Source organism: Orycteropus afer, unplaced genomic scaffold (assembly GCF_000298275.1).
Source record: "Orycteropus afer afer isolate SDZICR_OR568_19922 unplaced genomic scaffold, OryAfe1.0 scaffold00068, whole genome shotgun sequence".
Lineage (NCBI taxonomy): Eukaryota > Metazoa > Chordata > Mammalia > Tubulidentata > Orycteropodidae > Orycteropus > Orycteropus afer.
Genome location: NW_006921655.1, coordinates 340550 through 359421, shown reverse-complemented (window position 1 = coordinate 359421; position 18872 = coordinate 340550). Strand labels below are relative to the sequence as shown.

Below are 18872 nucleotides of genomic sequence, written 5' to 3'. Positions count from 1 at the left end.
TCCCAGGTAACATCCCACAACAAGGAACGGCGTTCCAAACGGGATGAGAAACTGGATAAGAAATCTCAAGCCATGGAGGAGTTGAAAGCAGAACGAGAAAAACGGAAGAACAGAACAGGTAACAAAAAATATGAGGCTATTTTATGTCTTTGATCATAGGACTTTGTTTCCTGGTACCCATTTTTATTTCTCCCCTTTATTTTAGCTTTTTATTGTGGAAAATTCCAAACACATACAGAAATAGGGAGGATACGGTAATGAACCTCTTTGAACCCATCATCTAGCCTCAGTAACCAGCTCATAGACAGTCTTATTAAATCTATACTCCTCTCTTCTCCCAGATTATTTTAAAGTGAATCCCAGCATCATAATATTTCAACTATAAACTTCTCAGTGTGTGACCCTAAAAGATAAGGATTCTTTTGTTTGAAATATAATTATGTTATTACATCTGAAAAATAATATCAGTACTGAATTCATTCATATCATCAAATATCTAGTTAGGGTTCAAATTTCCCTAATTGTTTTATATAATTAAAAAAAAATTATTGTTTGAATCAGAATATTGAATAAAGTCTAAACGGTGATTTATTAATATGTCCCTTAAGTCACTTAATCTATAGGGCTTCCTTTCCATTTATTTTTTTCCTCTCTGGCAGTTTGTTTGTTGATGAAACTAGGTCATTTGTCTTACAGTTTTCCCACAGATGCTAGCTATAACCCTTGGTGTCACAGAATGTGTTTCTCAAATCCCTTGAATTTCCCATGAATTGGTAGATCTAGGGTTTTGGTTGGGTTTGGGTTTGATTTTTGTTCTAGTGTTTTGTTTTTTGGCAAAGCTAATTCTTAGGTGGTGGCGTGTACTTCCAGAAGGTACATAATTTCTCATTGTCTCTTATTTTATGATGTTAGCTCTATCAGTTAGCTTCTATCACAATAATGCAAAGTGACAAAACTATCCCCGAGCTCAAATAAATAATCCCATGTTCCCACTCAAACATCTGCAGTTCAGCTGGGGGTTACTTGGTTGTCTGGCTTGAGGGGTCGTTATGAGTTGTATCTGACTCGATGGCAGTGGGTTTGGTTTGATTTGTTCCTCAGGCTGCATGTTGGGACCGTGTCTGCTCTGCCTGTCTCTCTCAGATGAGCATACCCAGAGTACATTCTTCTCATGGTAAAGGAAGAAGTATAAAAGGAGCAAGCAGAAATATGTGATATCTTCCCCTAGACTTGAAATTGGCATAGTGTCACTTCCCTGCACATTCCATTGGCCAAAGCAAGTCATATGACCATCAGTGGGGCTAGGAAGAACTATAGAGTCACATGACAAATGGCATGGGTATGGGAAAGGGTGAAGAATTGTGAATGATAATGTGTTCTATCCCAGCAGCCCCTGATGATCATTACATAGATTATTTACAGGGACAGATTACCTAATAAGTAAGGTAAGCATGGGCTTAATTTATGCTTATTTACATAATACTTTCACAATTTTTCACCACATCAAAAATTCTGCTTCTGGGTATGATTGGAATCTCTCTCTCTCTCAACCCCACAGTACCTTCCTACAGAATCAAAGCTTCCCCCCGCCCCCAAATTTATAATCCCTGACAGGGACAAAAATCATGTGATACTGATCACACATGGTAAACCTGTGCTTACCTTGCTTATTGGGTAATCCACCCTAATGATTTAATTCATTAGGTGTTACAAAATGGTAATAACTCTAATATATATCATTGTTTCCTCATTTATCAGCTGGTCTGCTTCTCTAAAGAGAAACTTCTCATCAGCTATTTAGTTACCCAGCTTATAGGATATCAAAAAACAAAAACCAAACCCACTGCCATTCGAGTCAATTCCAACTCATAGGACCCCCATTGGGTTTCCAAGGTGGTAAATCATTATGTAAGTGGATACCCCAGTCTTGGTTCCATGGAGTGGCTAGTGGGTTTGAACCACCAACCTTCTGGATAGCAGTCAAATGCCTTAGGCACTGTGCTACCAGAGCTCCTTAGCATAAGATACCAAAACCAAACCAAACTCGCTGCTGTCAAGTGTAGCGACCCCTCCTTGGGTTTCCGAGGCGGTGTCACTATGGAAGTAAATTGCCCCATCTTCCTTCCAAGGAGTGGCTGGTGGGTTTGAGCCCCCCAGCCTTCAGGTTTGCAGTCAAATGCCTTAGGCACTATGCTACCAGAGCTCCTAGCATATAAGATAGGCAGGATAAATGCATGAATTTTTTTTTTTTTCTCTCCTTCTTTTAGTTACCAGTTTCCAAAAGAATGAAGTATAGTTCCTTAGGAACTTCCAAACTATATATTTTAATCCATTAGAGTTATTAATCTTATTGATACTCAAATTGTCCCATCTTCAGCCAGTTGAAGCCTGAAGTCTTTTTGACATGAGACCTCAGTAGTCAGTTAATTACTGTCTTGCTTTCTAGACTTGGTATCAGCCATTTCTTTAAGAAGCCCTGGTTCCTTTTTCATGAGAAACTGTATTTAGAGGCCATAGTCTGGGCACAAGAAGTACATGTACTAACAGCTTGGCCATTGTTTCTAAGCATTTTTAATGTACAGTGCTAGGAATTGTTCTGTTTTGTTTCAAGGCTATAAAATACTTTATAAGCCTCATCATACTGATAATTCAAGTTCAGGACTGAAGAGTTTTTTGTTTTTTATAACAGTTTTTTTGAGATATAATTCATATATCATGTAATTTACCCATTTAAAATATCCTAGTCAGAAGTTTTCAGTATATTCACAGGGTTTTGCAACTATTGCTACAATTAATTTTAGAGATTTTCATCCACCCAAGAAAAACCTTTTACCTATTCACAGTCATTCCCCATTTTCCCTGAAGTACCCCCACCCTAGGAAACTACTTATCTACTTTCTGTCTTTATAGATTTGCCAATTCAGGGCATTTCACGTAAATGGAACCATAGAATATACATCTTTTGTACCTGGCTTTTTTCATTTTAATATGTTTTCAAGGTTCATCCGTATTATAGCATCTATTAGTGCTTCATTCTTTTCTATAGCTGCATAATAATTCCATTGTATGGTTATACCACATATTGTTTATCCATTCACCTATTGATAGATATTTGGGTTAGTTCTACTTTTTTGACTATTATGAATAATGCCAGTATGAATATTCATATACAAGTTTTTCTATGAATGTGAGTTTACATTTCTCTTGGATATATACCGGAGAGTGAATTACTGGATCATGTGGTACTGTTTTGACTTTTTTGAGGAACTATCAGACTGTTTGCCAAAGTGGCTTCACCATTTTGCATTCCTGCCAGCAATATATGAAGGTTCTGATTTCTCTGTGTCCTCATCAGCACTTATATTTGTCTTTTTTTATTCTAGTCATCCTAGTGGATGTAAAGTTGTATTTCATTGTGGTTTTGATTTGTGTTTCCCTAATGACTGGTGATATACTTTTAGCCATTTGCATATCTTCTTTGGGAAAATATCTATTCAGATCCATTGCTCATTTTTAATTGGATTATTTTACTCTATTGAGTTGTAAGAGTTCTTTATATATTATAGATAAAAGTCCCCTGTCAAATATACAATTTATAAACTTATTCTTCATTCTGAGTTATCTTTTCACTTTTTTGATAGTACCCTTTGAAGCATAAAAGTTTTTAATTTTGATGAAGTCCAATTTATTTTATTTTGTTGCCTGTGCTTTTGGTGTCATATCTAAAAAGTCTTTTTCTAACCTAAAGGTCATAAATACTCACTCTTATAATTTTTCTTCTAAGCATTTTATAGTTTCAGCTGTTACATTTAGATCTGTAATCCATTTTGAGTTAATTTTTGTATATGGTATAAGGAATGGATCCAACTTCATTTTTTTACATGTGGATATCCAGATTTCTTAGCACTGTGTGTTGAAACTCAAGGTTTTAAATTAATCTCATGAGTTAACAATAGTAGCTCCATTCTCTACAGCAAAATTCTGGTTGTTAATAGTCTAACATAATTATTCATTAGATTTATCCCACAAAACACACAGCAGTGTAAGAATGAAAGTCACCAGTACTACCATGTTAATAATATAGCTACCAACAATAGTTCTAGATTTTTGCCCTTAAAGTATATCCCATTAAGAGCTCTGGTGGCATGGTGCCTAAGGCATTTGACTGCTAACCAGATGGCTGGCTGTTCAAACCCACCAGCCAGGCCTTGGAAAGAAGACTGGGCAATCTACTTCCATAGAGATACTGCCTTGGAAACCCAAGAATGGGTCGCTATAAGTCAGAACCGACTCAATGGCAGTGAGTTTGGTTTTTTCATGTTTTTATTGATTTATTTTTTTATTGTAATTTGGGTGAAAGTTTACAGAGCACATTCATTTTCCATACAGCAGTTCACACACATTTTGTCTCATGACACTGACTGTGATTCCCCATGATGTAACAGCTCTCTTCCACTTCCTCCCTGTAGTTACCTCATCTCTCTGTCTTTCCCTCTCATGCACTCCACCCCCGCCCAAGCTGTTTTCCTATTCATATACTGCCCTTTTGTTCTCCCATGATTAATCGCTCCAAGTAGTGTATCTACCTGATATAAGTGTTCACCCCATATGGTTGTCTGTTATTTGGCTGGAAGCCACAAGAGTGAGTTCAGTTCCAGACCTGAAGGGTAACTAGGGGCCATAGTTTGAGGAGTGTCCTAGCTCTGTCAGATCAGCAAACCTGGTCTTTTTTTATGACTTTGAGTTTTGTTCCACAGTGTTCTCCTACTCTTTCCAGGATTTCCTACATGGATCCTCCTCTGAGTGATTGACAGTGGTAGCCAGACACCATCTAGTTCTTTTGGTCTTATGGTCATATAGGCCGAGGATTGCATGGTCTACCAGTCCCTTGGACTAATTGTTTCCACACAGAAAAATGACTGTGTTTTAAAGTTACTTGTTAGAGTTCATTCTGTGGGGTTGTACAGATAACACAATCTTGCTTGCTGAAAGTGAAGAATTGAAATACTGATGAAGAGCAAAGACTACAGGCATCAGTATAGATTACATCTTAACATAAAACAAAAATTCTCACAGATGGACTTAACAAGTACCATCATGATAAATGGAGAAACTGAAGTTGTCAGGGATTTCATTTTACTTGGATCCAAAATCAATGCCCATTGAAGCAGAAGTCAAGAAGTCAAATGACATATTGCATTGGGCATATCTGGTGAAAAAGACCTCTTTAAAGTGTTAAAAAGCAAAGATGTCACCTTGAGGACTAAGGTACAACTGACCCCTAAACCAAGGTGTTTTCATTCGCCTCATATGATAGGAAAGCTGGAAGGAAGACCAAAGAAGAATGGATGCATTTGAATTATGGTGTTAGCAAAGAATGTTGACTATACCATAGACTGCCAGAAGAATGAACAGATCTGTCTTAATGAAAAATACAGCCAGAATGCTCCTTAGAAGCAAGGATAGTGAGACTTCGTCTCATGTACTTTGAACATGTTATCAGGGGGACACGTCCCTGGAGAAGGACATCATGCTTGGTAAAGGAAAGAGTAGTGAAAAAGAGGAGAACTCTCAATAAGATGAATTAACACAGTGGCTGCAACAAGGGAACCAAACATAGTAACAACTGAGGATGGCACAGGACTGGGCAGTGTCTTGTTCTGTTATACATAGGGTCCCTATGAGGCAGAACCTGCATAACAGCACTGAACAACAGCAAAATGCCATCAGATGAATACCCAGTTGGTTCCTTTATTTTATTTTGGTTTTGGTGTTTAGAGATGACTTTATTATTTTGTTTTATGATTATATACAGTATCTGTGGTAGGAGCTCTGGTAGCATAGTGCCTAAGGCACTTGACTGCTAACCAGAAGGCTGGTTGTTCAAACCCCTTAGCCACTCCACGGAAGGAAGGTTGGGCAATCTACACCTTTCTATTTCACCTGTTTCCTCCCTTCCACGATAAGTAACCACTTAAAAAAATTTTCATATCCTTTTTGAAAATAAATTGTGATAGTTGGAGCTGTGTGTCAACTTAGCTGGACAACAGTTCTGTGTGATTTGAGCTGTTGTGGTGCAGTTGTTCCATGATGGGATCAGATGACTATGTTTTGAGCGGCCAATCTGTTGAAAGGGAGTTTCCCTAGGGGCATGGCCTGCTTCTAATAAATCTGTGGACATCCTGGGAGAGGAGACATTCTTCTGTGGATCGGGATTCTGTTGTGCTGCCTACAACTGTCTGTGAGTGAACAATCCACCATTCGGCTTGGAGATCTTGGATTCATCATTTGTTGGAGTCAACAGCCGGTGTACTGCCTGCCAACCTTGAGCTCCTCAGCCCCTGCGGCTGAAAGAGTTGGGAAAAGCCTCCAGCTTTGATGTGGAAAAGCCTCCAGCTTGACGTTTGATCCAGGAACTTTGGACTTGCCAGCTTCTATAAGTGTGTAAGCCATTTTCCTAAGATAAATCTCTCTCTCTCTCTCTCTCTCTCTCTCTCCCTTTCTCCCTCTCTCCCGCCCCCCCCCCCTCTCTATATATATAAGCTTTACTGGTTTTATTTCTCTAGAGAACCCAGTCTAACACATAAATATAATCTAACAAATTAATTATTTTCATCATGTTGTATAACATAACCATCACTACTATCTGTTCCAAATTTTTCTATCACCCTTCATAGAAGCTCAGTGGCATTTCTTTCTTACAGGTACATAGTAGTCCAGTGAGTGGGTATACCAGAGATGGTACAGAGATGACTCAGCTCTCCTCTGTTTGTGGACACTTGGGTTGTTTTCAACCTTCTGCTGTTAGAATTAGTGCAAACTCAAAGTTTTCCCCAAAGAGAACATCAAGCTCAATTGGCATAACATACTACACAAAAATATTATTCCACATCCTACTTTGGCAAGTAGCAACTGGGATCTTAAAAGCTTGCAAGCAGCCATCTAGATGCAACGATGGGTCTCTTCTCGTCCAGAGCAAAGAATGAAGAAAACCAAAGATGCGCAGGAACAGTTAGCCCAAGGGTCTGGTACACCATGCGATCCTCAGCCTCTACGACTTTTGAGACCAGAAGAACTAGACGATGCTCAGCTACCACTGTCAACCACTCAGAAGGGGATCTATGTAGGAGATCCTGGATAGAGTGGAAGAACAATGTAGAACAAAACTCAAAATCGTTTAAAAAAATTAAGGGGGGACGACCAGGGTTGCTGGTCTGATAAAGCCTCTTGGAACCCCTGAGACTATGGCCCCTAGCTGCCCTTCAGGTCTGGAATTGAACCCACTCCTGTTGCTTCCAGCCAAACAAAAGACAGGCATATGAACTGAACATTTACATTACGTAGATACACTCCTTGGAGAGATCAATCATGGGAGAATAGAAGGGCTGTGTAGGCACAAAATCCAAATCTATCTTATTTTTGCTTTTAAAGTATATCGCATTTAATACATTGCCCAGTCTTCCTTCTAAGGAGTGGCTTGTGGGTTTGAACAGCCAGCCTTCCTGTTAGCAATCAAATGCCTTAGGCACTACACCACGAAAGCTCTTAATGGGATATACTTTAAGGGCAAAAAAAAAAAAAAAAGGCATAGGGAGACAGCTCGGGGGGCAGGAGTGCATGGAAGAGGTAACTGTGGGGAGGAAGTGGTAAGAGAGCTGTTGCATTGTGAGAAATTGCAGTCAGTGTCATGAGACAAAGTATGTGTGAACTACTCTATGGAAAATGAATTTGCTCTGTAAACTTTCACCTAAATCATAATAAAAAAAATAAAAAAACAGTTTTCCCCAAAGAGTCTGTGAAGACATCATGAGTTTTATCCCTTATCTTCATGTGGCTTGAGTGCAGTAAGAGACAACTGTCATTAGTGTTGATGACCCTTGCTGTCCAGCACACAACAATCTTCAGTGCTTTGTTGGTCTTTTGGGGCCATTATTTGGTGCCTGAATTATTTAACTCTCTGATGTCCTCACTCTTATATGTATCCCATATTATCACAAACCAGTCCAGAGGGCATGGAGCTGTGTATTTGAGTTCTTTTTCCAGTTCCTGTTGTTTTTTAAGGATGAAAAATGTTTCTGTTTATTACTGAGAGAACCCCTTTATTGAATTATTGAGATTTCCTCTTTCTTTTTAGCTGAACTCCTCGCTAAAAAACAGCCATTAAAAACCAGTGAGGTGTACTCTGATGATGAGGAAGAGGAGGAGGATGACAAGTCCAGTGAAAAGTCAGACCGCTCATCCCGAACATCATCATCTGATGAAGAAGAAGAGTAAGCTGTGTGCATTTTGGTTTAGTAGTTAGATAGGTGGGTTCTTTGAGAAGAAGCTCAGAATAGTTTCTAAAATGTACCTGTTTGGGCCATGAACTTTGGTTCAATACCCTAAATTACTGAACTGAGTTCCCCAGCACATCAACTCATTCAGTCTCCTGGCTCTGACTCTTAAACTGTAACCCTGGAATTTTTATCTGGGCCTAGAAGGTAGGACCTATCCATTTCAGATTGGCCAGGAATATTCACTGATTTTCTTACTCTAACAGGGTACCTGAGACAGTAGGCTGTTATCCTGCTGTTACACCCTCATTCAAGATGTTCACCTTGTTATCCTTTTAAACCCTCATTCAAGACAGTTCACACTACTGGGTTAATCACATAGACTTTGGTTTTTTTGGAGTGGTTTTTTTTTTGTGTGTGTGTGTGTGTGTGTGTGTGATTTGGGTGAAAATTTACAGAGTAAATATACTTTCCATACAGCAGATCACATACACTTTGTCTCATGGCATTGACCACAGTTTAGCAAACGCAACATCTCCTCTCCCACTTCCTCCCGATAGCTACCTCTTCCCTGTGTCCATCCCTCCATGCACTCCTACCCCCTGAGCTGTCTCCCTGTGCCTGAGCAGTCCCTCCTTCTCTTTTGCTTGTTCTCTCCAAGCAGTGTATCTTCCTCAGGCAAATGCTTAACTAGTATGCCTGTCTATTGCTTGGCTGGAAACCACAGATGTGCATTCAAATCCAGACCTGAAGGGCAGCTAGGGACCATAGTCTCAGTGGTTCTACCAGGCTCCATCGGGCCAGCAGACCTGTTCCCTGCTTTTTTTTTTTCCCCCCCAAATGATTTTGAGTTTTGTTCCACATTGTTCCCCCTGTCTATCCAGGATCTCCTACAAAAATCCTCTTCCAAGTGGTTGACAGTCACTGTCTATTTCTTCTGGTCTCATAGTCATTTAGGCTGCAGATCAGATGGTGTACCAGTCGCTAGGACTGATTGTTTCCATGAATTTTTGGTTTTCTTCATTCTTCTTGGTTCTGGACGAGGAGAGGCCCATTGTTGCATCTAGGTGGCAGCTTGCAATCTTTTAAGATCTCAGTCGCTACTCGCTACAGTAGAAGGTGGAACAATGATTTGTGTAGTATGTTATGCCAATTGAGCTTGATGTCTTCTGTGACTGTGGTCCCGAGCCACAGATTCAACTACTCGGTCCCTCTGGACTTTGGTTAAATTTTGATAAGTAGGTATTATTTAGGTATCTTGATCTGTTTTTAGGAAGAACACTTTTCCCAGTGCTCCTTTGTTCCTCATAGGAAAGAAGAAATCCCTCCAAAATCACAACCAGTCTCCTTACCTGAAGAATTAAATCGAGTTCGGTTATCACGGCATAAGTTGGAACGTTGGTGTCACATGCCCTTCTTTGCTAAAACTGTCACGGGATGTTTTGTGCGGATTGGCATTGGAAACCACAACAGCAAACCAGTTTACCGGGTTGGTGTTTCTTTTTTTAAAATTTTTATTGTGATTTTGGGTGAAAGTTTACAGAGCAAATTCACTTTCCATACAGCAGCTCACGTACACTTTGTCTCATGACATTGACTGCAATTTTGCACGATGCAACAGCTCCCCTCCCACTTCCTCCCCATAGTTAACCTCTTCCCTGTGTCCTTCCCTCCCGTGCCTTCCTGCCCCCTGAGTTGTCTGCCTGTGCATTCACAGCCCTTCTGTTTTCCCATGATTGATCTCTGCAAGGAGTGTATCTGCTGGGTTGGTGTTTCTTCGAACAACTGGCTGTGTTTTAAATATGACCATTTACTGAGGGGTACGGCCTTCTGAACACGTGTTGCTTTTCTGTCATTATTTCACTTGAAAACAAGAGTCCAACTCAGATAGCCACAGAATAGTGATAGTCTGAGGTGACTAAGGATCATGTGTGACCTGTTGCCAGGAAGAATGCTTGGAGCCCAAGGGATGGGTGGGTTTAGAATGAGAATAATTTTTCTATCCTGCCAGTGTAAAAGGGGGAGATACATATTTATGAAGTATCTGATGAAAATTAAATAATCTAAAAGATTTATTAATTTGAAAAATACATACAATATACATACATGCCTGTACATACATGTTACATACCAAATGATGTCTGGAACAGAAAATTGTATTGAGATTTAAAAAAAAAAAAAAAACACCAGAAGTTGTGTAGGGGTCTAGCACTGCTACTAGATGGCCAGAACATAGCTGTTTGACTTTTTAAATTTTTTTTTAATGTTTTGTTTTGTTCTGAGCTGTCTGGTTTTAACATGTTTAACTCCTGTGAAAACCAGGAGCCATACAAAACCATATCCTGCAAAGCTTGGCCACAGAAGACCTTGGTGGTCTTCACATCTGTTTGTTAAAAACTAACTCAAATCCTAAGTGCATCCCTAGTAAGGTAGAATTAAGTTGGAGGGGAAGCCGCTAACTGACCTTACCAGGCTGCATTCTCTCCTGGAACTTATATACTGCCTTGGGCCATCTGAGCTCTAAACCTGAGAAAGGCGCCCCAGGACACCTGGCAGCTAGCTGTTGGCTTCTCAGTATGGCTCTGCTCATGTACATTTGGGTTGTTCTTGTTGTCATTTGGGTTGTATTGCTAGCTGGGATCAATCAGCCCCTGACTCATGGTGACCCCATGTGTTACAGAGTAGAACTGTTCCCTAGGATTTTCTTGGCTGTAATCTTTACAGAAGCAGATCTCCAGACCTTTCTTTAGCTGAGCCACTGGATGGGTTCAAACTTCCAACCTTGAGGTTCACAGCCAATCGCAAACTGCTTGTGCCCCCCAGGCCCCCTTACATTCTGGTAGATAGATTTGAAGGAAAAGTGATGTGGGGAGCTCTGACAGTCTGTTTTTGATGGATGTCTCTCCTTGTCACTTAGGTAGCTGAGATCACCGGTGTTGTGGAAACCGCCAAAGTTTACCAGCTGGGTGGCACCAGAACAAACAAGGGGCTACAGCTACGGTAAGAGTGGCGTTCCTGTGGCAGCTTCTTCTCCCCCTTCAAACAGGCACTGCCTGTTTGGGCTGTTATTCTCTCCCATTGTGATTGTTAGTAATCAGACTAAGACAATGAATGCTATTTATGCAGACACATTCTACCACGAGGAACTTGGGGAGAGACTTGCATCCTGCCTTTTGCCTATAAGGGAATTAGGATATTTCCCCTATTAAAATATTGTAAAGGAAAGAGATATAACATATGGCAGGAAAAAGGGAGGTTGTGAGAAACCCTACTGCCAGAGCCCTGCAGGCATTTCCTTGGTAAGTATGGTCAGGAGGCTTACTTCTAGTCCTGGCTATAGTGCTAAGTAACCTGGTCTTTGATAGTCCAGCCAACTTTCTGGACTTAACTTTCCTCCTCAGTAAAATGAAGTGTCATTCACTCAACAAACATTTACTGAATGCCTACTATGTGCCAGGCACTGTTCTAAGCATCAACATGGAGGTGAAAACAAAACAGACACATACAAATCCTTGTCCTCTTGGAACCTAGAAATTATAAAGGCCTCTTCTCTTACAGAAAGAAATGCAAAAAGTTGTTTGCTAGAATTACATAGCAAATAGCAGGTAATAGACACAGCTCTCACTCAGCTCATTGCTGTCTAGTTAATTATGACTCATAGTGACCCTGTGCAATAGACTAGAACTGCCCCACAGGGTTTCCAAATCTGTAATCTTTTTTTTTTTTTCTTTTTAACTTTTTATAGTGATTTGGGTATAATTTTACAAAGCAGATTGGTTTTACTTTCAACAGTGCATACTCATTTTGTTTCACAACACCAATTACAATTCCCACAATGTAGCAGCTCTCCTCCCACCCCCTCCCTGTGTCCTTCTTATATATTCCAGCCTGCCTATCTAGCTTTCCCGTTATATAAATGCTGCCCTTCCAATCTCCCATGGTTAACTGTTCTAAGGAGTGCATCTCCCTGGTGTAGTTGTTCTCTTTATAGGCTTGTCTGTTTTTTGGTGTGAGTCCAGTTCCAGGACCAAAGGGTGACCTGGGCCCAAATCTGTAATCTTCACGGAAACAGCTTACCACATCTTTCTCCCACGGAGCAGCTGGTGGTTTAGAACTGCCAACCCTTTGGTTAGCACTTAACCATTGTGCCGGAAGGGCTTCTAGGCACAACTCTATTCAATGCTGTCAAGTTGATTTCAACTCATTGCAGCCCCTCCTTCGGTTTCCGAGGTGGTATCTCTACAGAAGTGATTGCCCAGTCTTCCGAGGAGCGGCTGGTGGGTTTGAACCTCCAGCCTTCTGGTTGGCAGTCAAATACCTTAGGCACTATGCCACCAGAGCTCCCTACCATGGCCTAATTTGATCTCCGTGCATTCTCTGTTCCCCTCTCTCATACTTATCATCTCCCTTGCTCTGTTTAAAAAGAGACAAATGGAGTAGGGAATGCCCAAGGCAAGCAGAGAGTGACTGTACCTAGGAGAATGGCACTGAGTCACTCATTTTGCCATCACAGTGGTCAGTAAAAAGGCAGAGTTCTTCCTTTCTAGGGAATAGTTTCTTTGTCATTCAGATAAATACATAGTATTGCATATTCTTGATGTCATTTGTGATCATAAATGGACTTTTGAAGCACTAATTAAGTTCTTTTGCTTTCCCAAGTTGTTTTGGTGATTCTCAGTACTAGCTACTCATTAGAACACTCTAAGGCAGTTTTGTTTTGTTTTTATGTTTAATTTCAGTGCTCAGATCATATTTGCAAAGATTCTGACTCAGTTGATCTACAACGGTCCTTTGACATTGGAATTTTTATAAACCTTCCTAGATGATTCTGAAGGGTAGCCAGAATTGAGAGGAAGCACATAATCCAATGGGTTGCTTCACTGGTGCTGTGGTCAATGTGCACATTTTTCGAGATGATTTCTTTTTTATGTAGGCATGGCAATGACCAACGAGTGTTCCGTCTAGAGTTTGTCTCAAACCAAGAATTCACTGAAAGCGAATTCATGAAGTGGAAAGAAGCGGTGAGTGGATAGAGACAACCTAGCAAGTGTTCATGGAAACACAAGGAGAGTCTCTTTCCAAAATTCCTATTAATAACTTTCATCATGTTTTGGTCCAGATGTTCTCGGCTGGCATGCAGTTGCCCACTCTAGATGAAATCAATAAGAAGGAATTCTCTATTAAAGAAGCTCTTAATTATAAATTCAATGATCAGGACATTGAAGAGGTAAGAAACATGGTACCCCAGAGCCTGGAGGTTCATCAAGAACCAGTACTGAAAGAGTTTCTTAATTTTCCTCTTTCCCTGTATTTTAGCTATCCTATTATGCATGAAGATGAGGGAATACTAACATAATATTAATGCTACCTTATTACTCATAGTTTAATATACTTTGCTTCCTGCTTATAAAAATAAAACTAAACCCATTGGCATCAAGTCATTTTTAACTCAAAGCGCCCCTATAGGACAGAACTGCTGCTGCCCCATGGAGTTTCCAAAGTTGTAATCTTTATGGAAGCAGCCTGCTATATATTCTTCCTGTGGAGCGCCTAGTAGGCTCAAAGCACTAACGTTTTAGTTAGCAGGCAAGCACTTTAACTACTGCACCACCAGGGCTCCTCCTTCTTTGTACATTCTCATTTAAAATCATAATCTATAAAGAAGTATATCCAGAGTTCCGGGACCTGTATTTCTGAATATTCTGTTAGGCTTGGTCCTTCAAGGATTTTCTTTCTCTAAAACACTTTGGTAAAATTCTTTGATCTCTGTTCTCTTGGACAGTGGCTAGCCTTATAGTACCAGGCCTTTGGGCTGCTGCTGTTTATTGGTGCATGTTCCTTCATACTATCCCAGAAGAATCTCCGTGACCCAGGAAGCAGCATAGTATCCCTTGGAATGAACCCGCTCACTCTCTAAGACATGCCACTGCTATAGGAAACGAAGCCCCCTTTTAACTAGCTGCTTACCTCCAAAATGGGCTCACTTAGCCTGTCTACAAAACATAGCTTAGGAATACCTCACTGCTGGTATCTCCTCTCTGGTACAGATTGTAAAAGAGAAAGAACGGTTCAGAAAAGCTCCACCCAACTATGCTATGAAGAAGACTCAGCTGCTAAAGGAAAAGGTAAAGAATTGGGCTCTGGTATCTTACCTGTCCTGTAAGGGGGTATAGAAAACAAACTTATTCATCCTCTGCCAAATTAGTGGTGGCAGGACTGAGAGGGAGTTCTGGGCTCAGTTATAAGTAACATTGCTTCCTAGTCACCTGGGCAGCATTTCTTAACCATTTTCTTTTTCTATAAGTTGAAACTGATCTTAATTATTCCATTTTCCTTACTTTCTAATCACTTTAGTTTCATGTGTAATAAGAGACCCCGGGGTAGTATTCAGCACTATATCTGAACAGACAAATGATACTGCTAAGTCTAGCTGTAATAGATTGTTTTCCATGGGATGAGCCTTGTTATGGGGGTTTAGCCACATGGGACCTGGGTTCTAAGCTTAATATTACACAACACTTCCACCAGAGTCCCAGAGCTATGTAAGCCACTTGAGAAGGTGTTTACTATTATAATACAAATCATACCTTGCATTTGTAAAGTATTTTTTGTACATTCTTTATACCTTCTCTCATTTGTTCATCACATGAGATATCTTGCCTTTGCTGGAAGTAAGGAAATACTTGATGTAGAGCCAGTCAGAGTTAATCACTCATACTTCTCTCTGTGTACAGGCCATGGCTGAGGACCTGGGGGATCAGGACAAGGCCAAACAAATCCAGGACCAGCTGAATGAGCTGGAGGAGCGGGCAGAGGCTCTAGACCGCCAGCGAACCAAGAACATATCTGCCATCAGGTACGTTACTAAGCCTGTCTTGATTGAGCCCTTATCCTTGGTCCACAGACCTTGGCCACAATAATCAGTCAAGCCTGTGGCCTTATACTCATTGTGCTATACTGCCTCCACATGTCTCTGGGGTCAGGTTCAGTTCCTTATTTTCACAGCCCACTGACTCATCCCTCTTACTCACCCCCCAGTTACATCAACCAACGGAACCGGGAGTGGAACATTGTGGAGTCTGAAAAGGCCCTTGTGGTGAGAAAAACACCTTTATTTGATTCCGGGGGGGGGGGGAAATAATTAATTAAGTGATACGAATTCTTTTCTACATCATGCCCAAGTTTATTTTTTAAATTATTGAAGTACTTGTACACTTAGCGCACACATGCTTTCTTTATACACACAGAGAGCTGCTGTCTAGTCAATTCCCACTTCTAGTGACCTTATGTGCAACAGAACAAAACACTGCCCAGTCCTGCATTATCCTCGTGATCACTAGCATGTTTGAATCCATCACTGAGGCTGTTGTGCCAATCCATTTCACTGAGGGTCTCACTCCCCACCACTGACCATCTTCCAAACGTGATGTCTTCCTCCAGCAATTGATCCCTCCTAGTGGCTTGTCCAAAACAAGCAAGTCATATTCTGTGATGATCCATAACATTTTCACTGACTAATTTTCTAAAGTAGATCACCAGGCCTTTCTCTTTAGTCTGTCATAGTCTGGAAGCTCTTCTGAAACCTGTTTATCCTAGGTGACCCTACTGTATTTGAAATACGGTGGAATAGTTTCTAGCATCACACCAACACTCAAACCACCAGTTCAACAAACTCATAGACGGGTGGTGGCGTGCACACATACACATATATAATTTTATTTATTTATAATGAAAAGCAGCGTTCTTCTGCCCTTCTTCATTACCATCCTTAGATTCTACTTCATAGGGACTCATTATATCAATTACTGTTTTCATTCTTTTGGTTGTTGCCCCCTATCTGCTCTGGTGCTCTTAAAGGGAAAAGAATCATGGGCAACACTTTTGTTTTTCAGTCCCTTGCAGAGACTGTTATCTGGATATTAGCTTATGAGGAGAGACAGGAGAGGGAAAGAGGATATCGTTCTGAAATGCCCTCTCTCTGTTTCAGGCTGAAAGTCACAACATGAAAAACCAACAGATGGATCCCTTTACCAGGCGGCAGTGCAAACCCACCATCGTTTCTAATGTGAGTGCCTAAAGAGGACATTTTTAGTCAGGACCTAGATTCTGGGACATAAAATGAGTTCCATTAAGAGATTAATAAAGAAGTTAAAAATAATGTTGTCTTACCTGGGATTTGATTGCCTCAAGCTCTTGGGTCTGGATATTTCCTTTTTTATCTTGCTGTAGGCTATATAGTCAGTGAAAAACTGACAGGGATTTGTAAAAGCCCATGCTCTAAGCTGCTCTAAGCTCTTGTTATGAGGATAGTGTATACCAGTGCAGCAGACCTTAGTAATGCGTAGACTGATCACCTAGGTAGGACTTGGTTAGGCTTGGGTTTAAAATTTTTAACCGTCTTTTTGCTGCCTTGAGGAAAACCCCAGTGCTTTGCCAGTAGATCCACTGTGTTACTTATGTTAATAGTGGTAGGTGGGAAAGAATCTGAGAGTTGGATTGTGTGAAAGCTGGTTAGTCTCTAAAATAACTTATTTTCTCTCAGTCCAGGGACCCGGCTGTCCAAGCTGCCATCTTGGCCCAGCTGAATGCAAAGTACGGCTCTGGAGTGTTACCAGATGCTCCAAAGGAAATAAGCAAGGCAAGTGCAAGGTCCCTTTGACCTTCAAAGCTACGCTATTACCCAAGACACCAAAGCAAATACCCTGCCTACTTTGGGCTGGATTTTCCCACCTTAAGAATCATGGTCCTACCAAACCAAACCAAACTCACTGCTGTAGAGTCAGATCTGGCTCATAGCAACCCCTTCTTAGGTTTCCGAGGCAGTATCACTACGGAAGTAGATTGCTCCCTCTTCCTTCCAAGGAGTGGCTGGTGGGTTTGAACTGCCAGCCTTCTGGTTAGCCGTCAAATGCCTTAGGCACTATGCCACCAGAGCTCCTCATGGTCCTACAGGCCTTTTTTTTTTTTTTTAAACTTTTTATTGTGATTTGGGTGAAATTTTACAAAGCAGATTCATATTACATCCAACAGATCATATACATTTTGTTTTGTGACACTGATCACAGTCCCCACAATGTAACAGCTCTCCTTCCACTTCTTCCCTGTGCTACCCTTTCCCTATGTCCTTCTGCCCATGCATTTTTGCCTCCCTAGCTTTCTCTTTATACATATGCTGCCCTTCTGATCTCCCGTGGTTGATTATTCTAAGGAGTGCATCTCAGTGGTCTATTTGTTTAGTTCATAGGCCTGTTTGGTGTTTGACTGAAAGCTAGCCCAGGAGTGAGTCCAGTTCCAGGTCCAAAGGGTAACGAGGGTCCATAGTATCAGGGGTTTCAGCAGTCTCTGTCTAACCAATAATACTGATCTTTTTCATGTTTTTTAAATTTTTTTTCCACATTTTTCTCCCACTCTTACCATTTCCAATTTTGATCCCTTTGCAAGTGGTAGACAGTGGTGGCCAGGTACCCTCTAGTTCTTCTGGTCCAGAGTAGTATAGGCCAAGGTTCCCCTGGTCCATTAGTCCTTTGGACTAATTGTTTCCATACGTCTTTGGTTTTTATTACTCTTCTTTGCTTTGGATGAAGAGAGACCAGTGGTTGCATCTTAGATGGCTGCTCACCAAAGTAGGATGGAGACCATATCTTTGTCCTCTGTTAGCTCTATACTATGGACATTTTTATAGCACATACAAATACAGATGTAGAAATATCTGCCCAGCCTGTGTATGGTCATGGCTATATTCCCATTCACTTGCCCATACCTGATCTTCTTGCCTGTCTACCTATGTATCCACCCATCTATTAGTGTTTGCTATTACTGATAATGCAGTATTGTGTATGTAATTGTATTTACCTTTATTGTCTGTACCTCTTGTATACCTATCTGTCATCTTTTTCCTTAGTGATATTGTACTGGCCACTCACCTTACATTGCCTTTCCCTTCACGCAAATCAACACCTGTCTCTTAAGTAGCAAACAGTTTTCCCTCCCCTCCTCTGGTAACCAAAAGATCTCCTTTCCCATGTAAACCTTTCCTTGACTTTTTTTTTTAATCTTGATTTGGGTGAAAATTTACAGAGCAAATTCACTTTCCGTACCAAAAAAGAAAACTTCACTTTCCATACAGCATTTCACATACACTTTGTCTCATGACATTGACCACAATTTACCACAGTGCAACATCTCCCCTCATACTTTCTCTCGATAGTTACCTCTTCCTTGTGTCCATCCCTCCATGCACTTCTGCCCCCTGAGCTGTCTCCCTGTGCATAAGCAGCCCTTCTTTCTCCCATGCTTGTTATCTCCAAGGAGTGTATCTACTTGAGGTAAATGTTCAATTCATATGCCTATCGTTTGGCGGAAGCCACAGGTATGGGTTCAATTCCAGACCTGAAGGGCAGCTAGGGGCCATAGTCTTAGTGGTTCCACCAGGCTCTATCGGACCAGCAAACCTGGTCCCCCACTTTTTTTTTTTCTCCAAATGATTTTGAGTTTTATTCCACATTGTTCTCCCTCTCTATCCAGGATCTCCTACGTAGATCCCCTTTCAAGTGGTTGACAGTAGTGGCTGGGCACCATCTAGTTCTTCTGGTCTCAGTC

General features: G+C 40.9%; 1 protein-coding gene across 1 annotated transcript in view; it reads left to right on the top strand.

Moving 5' to 3' along the window:
• The window catches only part of RTF1 (RTF1 homolog, Paf1/RNA polymerase II complex component), a 69676-nt gene that overhangs the window by 48310 nt on the left and 2494 nt on the right, over nt 1-18872 (top strand). The window contains exons 7-17 of the mRNA XM_007940503.2: nt 7-118; nt 8135-8270; nt 9585-9762; nt 11191-11273; nt 13207-13294; nt 13393-13500; nt 14321-14398; nt 15008-15129; nt 15312-15369; nt 16261-16338; nt 16816-16911. Of these exons, the coding sequence (XP_007938694.1) occupies nt 7-118; nt 8135-8270; nt 9585-9762; nt 11191-11273; nt 13207-13294; nt 13393-13500; nt 14321-14398; nt 15008-15129; nt 15312-15369; nt 16261-16338; nt 16816-16911 (1137 nt within the window). The remainder of the gene's footprint in view (nt 1-6; nt 119-8134; nt 8271-9584; nt 9763-11190; nt 11274-13206; nt 13295-13392; nt 13501-14320; nt 14399-15007; nt 15130-15311; nt 15370-16260; nt 16339-16815; nt 16912-18872) is intronic.